Source organism: Sardina pilchardus, chromosome 22 (genome assembly GCF_963854185.1).
Source record: "Sardina pilchardus chromosome 22, fSarPil1.1, whole genome shotgun sequence".
Classification (NCBI taxonomy): domain Eukaryota; kingdom Metazoa; phylum Chordata; class Actinopteri; order Clupeiformes; family Clupeidae; genus Sardina; species Sardina pilchardus.
In genome coordinates, this window is record NC_085015.1 from 25,195,900 (window position 1) to 25,200,899 (window position 5,000).

General features: G+C 44.6%; 1 protein-coding gene across 2 annotated transcripts in view; it reads left to right on the top strand.

Annotated features, from left to right (window-relative positions):
• ccdc186 (coiled-coil domain-containing protein 186) overlaps window positions 1-5,000 on the top strand; it is a 45,746-nt gene that overhangs the window by 13,840 nt on the left and 26,906 nt on the right. For both annotated transcript variants that reach the window (XM_062525623.1, XM_062525622.1), the window contains 3 exons: window positions 895-1,014; window positions 3,025-3,129; window positions 4,131-4,229. In XM_062525623.1, the coding sequence (XP_062381607.1) occupies window positions 895-1,014; window positions 3,025-3,129; window positions 4,131-4,229 (324 nt within the window). The remainder of the gene's footprint in view (window positions 1-894; window positions 1,015-3,024; window positions 3,130-4,130; window positions 4,230-5,000) is intronic.

Here is a 5,000-nt window from a genome sequence, read left to right on the forward strand (position 1 = left end):
TCCTCCCAGTCCTCTCCTTTCCTTCCATCACTGTTCCTGTCCTCCTCCTCCTCTTATTCCTCCTCCTCTCCTTCCATCACTGTTCCTGTCCTCCTGTTTTTCTTCCTCTCCTCCATCTATTTTCCTCTCCTCCCATCTTTCTTCTTGCCCTCCTCTTAGTCCTTTTCCTCTCCTCCCATCACTGTTCCTGTCCTCCTCCTGTTTTTCTTCCTCTCCTCCCGTCTTTCTTCCTCTCCCCCTCCTAGTCCTCTTCCTCTCCTCCCATCTTTCTTCCTCTCCTCCTAGTCCTGTTCTCCTCCCATCTTTTTCCTCTCCTCCTAGTCCTCTTCCTCTCCTCCCATCTTTCTTCCTGCCCTCCTATTTCTCTTCCTCTCCTCCTATCTTTATTCTACCCTTTCTTTTTCATATCCTCTTACACTGTGATTTTCACATCTTTATTCACAACTTTATATTCCTCTACTTTCTACTTATTCACTCTATCCATCTTTATCTTCAGTCCTCTCCACTCGTCTCATCCTTAGTGTTTTACTCATCTCAAGGACATGCATGAATGAGTCTTTGATATGGAGTATGTAGACCCCTTCCTTCTGCATGCAGATTAGGTGCAACAATACAGTCTTGTTAGGTGCTAAGTGCAAAGTTCAACGGCGGTCTCGTAATCCTGGACTTAGACTCTTGAGATGGAGAGTGTGCTGTTATACAGTTGATGAATATGATAACTTACAAATCTATAATCTCTCTCTCTGGCTCTCTCTGTCTGTCTCCTCTCTCTCTCTCTCTCGCTCTCACTCTCTTTCTCTCTCTCTCTCTCGCTCTCACTCTCTTTTTTTTTCTCTCTCTCTCTATCTCTGTCTCTGTCTCTGTTTCTCTCTCTCTCTCTTTCTGTGAGTGCAGGAGGGTGAAGTGAGTCGTCTGGCGCGGGAGCTAGAGAAGGTGAAGGAGGAGATCAACTCTCATCTCATCAAAGTCAAGTGGGCCCAGAACAAGCTCAAGAGCGAGACGGACGCCCACAAGGTACTCCACCACTGGCCGCCACACCGGTCCCTTAGTTCTCCCGCCAGGCCCCGTCTCGCCGCTAACACGCCATGTGATCCGTCTGGTTCGCTCGCTTCCTCAATGAACACGATTACGTGATCCTTCACCCAGTCGGTCTTGATGCTGATGATTACAGAGCAGAATGAGCGGAGGGAAGCAAAGTAGTTACCTGTAGTTCTGGTAATAGATGTATGGTGATTAGGTCACAAATAATGGCTCGCTGAATAAAACTCATTCTCACTCGTTCTCATTCTAACCTAATCACAGGTTGTTTCCCAGAGGTGTTGCTTATTAATAATGTCCAGACAGTCACTTAATGTGTCACGTAGCTTTGCTTTTCTTCCCCTCCATCTTTCCCTATTAAGTGGGCTATAAGCACACTCTACTGTGCAATAAGGAAAACCATTGACAACACGACACACACACACACATGTTTTGAAGTGCCCTCTCATAGTCTACCGTCCTACGCAAACTAAGCAGACAGCACACCCCCATTGGAGACGCATGACATGGCAGTCACGCTTGTGTCATGTTGCAAAAAAATTGGGCAACGTGTTTTGCTGCACAAGTATGCCAAACCCTCCCTGCGTAGCTACAGGCGTTCCTGTGGTAGTTGCGTAGACGATGAATCATCCCCCTAAGCTATCTTACTTGGATCTGGCCTACTGTGCTGCCCACATTCTTTCCAAATGAAATAATTTCAATATGCATAGATAATACCAGATTGCCTTACTGTAAGTCTGCATATTCTGCTAATGAATATAACTTGACAAACTCCATCTTAGACCAGTACTTAGATACCCAGTGAGAGAAAGGAGAAAGGAACCTATTTTGTCTTGGGGCATTCAGACGTATTCTTGATTTTTGACATTTTCTGAACGGATTCTGGTTTCTGAAGGCACAGTTTGACATTTCCTGTGGAGGTCAGAGATCAGGGTTTTTTTGTGAGGTCAGCTGTTTCCTCACAGCCTCCAGGCTTGTGAATGGTGAATGTTGTCGAGCAGTCACTGCAGAAGACTTAACAAAAAACAAACAAACAAAAAAAAACAGTCTCTCACTTAATGACAAAAATGGCCTCCACAGAGCTCTCCTACCTGGTCTCAGACTTCATTTCGTTGTGCAACTAAGATGAGCCAGAACTTGTGTGATCCGAAAAAAAAAAAAAAAAAAAGATTTGGGCTCTTCCCTGGGGTTAGACTGGCAGACAAGTTTCTGACAAGTCGAGAACTTTCTGTGCCTCTGGGGGGTGGCAAATTGGCAAAAACTCGCAAAACAACATTAAGGCGGCAATTTTTCCCTGCTAACGTGTTTATTGCGAGTGAGTTTTCATTTCGCGACCTAATAAGAAACCAGAGTGCTTTAATCGCTGTAGATGCACTCAGAAAATTGTTAAAAAAAAAAAAAAAAAGAAAGAAAGAAAAGAAAAAAAAGGAGAATTTTTTTGCGATGGTTGCTGCCATTAGGGTGCTGTGAGCTCCCTGAACAATTCTGTTGGAGATCATTTGTTTCTGTCCATGACAGAGACAGAAAATGATTTTTCTTTCGACTGTTTCTCTGCATGAGGCAGTAATCATGACTAGTCATATTTTTCATAAGTTAGATTGTCCCTTTTTCCCCTTGAACGATGCATCACCCGTGGAAAGCCATTGGGAAAAGTTTGATGTTACAAATGAAGTGACTTGCTTGAAGTTTCTTTCATTAAGATGATGCTTTTTGAAACAGAAAGGTTGCTCTTGTCTCGTCAACTGGGTCACGGCCAGCTCTGTCCTCTTCAGAGAGCAAGTTCCCCCTTAGATGTTATGCTCTAGAAATAGGCCCTTCAGTTTAGCTCAAATTGTGCAACTACGTCTTAGGAAAGCCAAGGTCACCGGTTCACCATTAAGTGTCCATACTGTTAACATGCATGCCTTAAATGAGTAGTTTATATGTTTTTGAATGAAAAAAAGAAATATACAATGTGTAAATGTCACATCCACTTTTTCTACACAGGAGACGAAAGACAAGCTGAAGGAGACCACCGCCAAACTGACCCAGGCCAAAGAGGAGACCGAACAGATCCGGAAGAACTGCCAAGACATGATCCGCACTTATCAGGTGACCCCTACCAGACAGAGACCAGTGGTCAGTCTGTGAGTCAGTCTGATAGATAGATAGAGAGAGAGAGAGAGAAAGAGACAGAGACAGAGACAGAGAAAGAGACAGAGAGAGAAAGAAGGGACCTGAAGTACTGATGAGACAGATAAGTCTTCTTAGAAAGAATAGGAAAGGGAAATAATAATCTTTGTCTAAACACTAATTAGCAGAGAGAGCCATTGGTTGTGTTGCACCATTAACAATATAATTAAGTCAAAAAAGAAAGTCAGTGTGAGATGGTTCAATAAAGTATTGAGTCGAGTGCAATAAAATATAGGATGGGCTCAATAAGTGGTGGCTGAGATTTCAATTAGTTGGTTTAATGAACCAGACCTCGGAGCAAAACAGAAATGGATCTTTTCCAAGTTTGTGTGAGTTCGTTTTGCTCTAATTTGGCTGAAGCCTCTCCAAGGTTTTTCCATTAAAACCCCCTGCAGCTGTGACTCAACTTTTGATGAGTGAAACTAATGATCGCTCATTTCACACTCTGACCTGTTACCTGACCTGTTAACGATGATTAGCTATCAATGAGTTAGCAAGAATGTCCATCCTCTCTCAGTAGTTTCTTGAAAAAGATAAAGTCTTGAAAACAGTGTTTTGTAAAATCCATCTGTTATTGCCTCAGCACTGATGGGAAAGGCTTGGTGTCCATATTGTCATCACAAATCTAGCATCTGTTGTTGATGCTGTAGGTTTTGCGGTCATGATGGCTGTTATTATCCAGGTTTTTTTCTGCATATAGATTCATATTAGTCAATAGCCACTGGAGGGCAGTATGGAGCTGTGTTGCTCCCAAATGATCTTGATGCATTAATTGTTAAAAAATATTAATTGTAAAGGAGCCATTCATTTCACCTAGGCTCCTTTGACGAGGAAGTAGATTGTCTAATTAGTGGACTCATTCTTTTTCTCTCTCTCTCTCTCCCTCCCTCTCTCTGTCTTTGTCTCTCTGTCACCCTCAGGAATCAGAGGAGATCAAGTCCAATGAGTTGGATGCCAAACTACGAGAGACCAAAGGTGAACTGGACAAGCACAAGCAGGAGCAGACAGACCAGCTTGAGGTTCGTTACACAAACACACACACACACAGACACACACACACGCGCACATTCAGGGGCATACACATACACACCTCCCTCTCCTCCCTCCTCTCTCCTCTCTCCTCTCTCCTGCTCTTTCTCTTGATCTTATTTTCTCAAACCTCACTATCACGTTCATCTACACACACACACACACACACACACAGAGAGAGAGAAAGAGAGAGAGAGAGCGCGAGAGACATCATTTCAGTAGCAGTGGCCCACATTTCACAAGACCCACCAGGCCACAGCAGACTATCGTGTGCCACATCTCTCTCTCTCTCTCTCCCTCCCCTCTCTCTGCTCTCTCTCTCTCTGCGCTCTCTCTCTCTCTCTCTTTCTCTCTCTCGGCTCATTCCAAACAAGCAGCGGATGCTGACCGGTCATGTCCGCTAAGTTTCCTCATCACTCCTCCCGCCATGAGACGGCTTGCCACTGCCGCTCCTCCCCAGCCGCCAGATGAAAGGCCTGCAGCACCGCTCACAGAGCCGCCCAAACTGGACAGTGAGGGGCTGCCGGCTGAATGGGCCCCATTAAGTTAGTTATGTAGCATTAGGTTGCTAGTGGTCACCCCCGATGTCAGTTCAAATTTCCGTCTCAACCTGCTTGCACTGCCCATTGCAACAGCGGTGTGTGCACACTCAGGTGCTGTGCGTGTGTATGTGTGTGTGTGTGCGCGTGTGTGTGTGTGTGTGTGCGTAATAATAATGATAAGCCTTGCATAAGTGGCTGATATTTATCATATCCCCATGA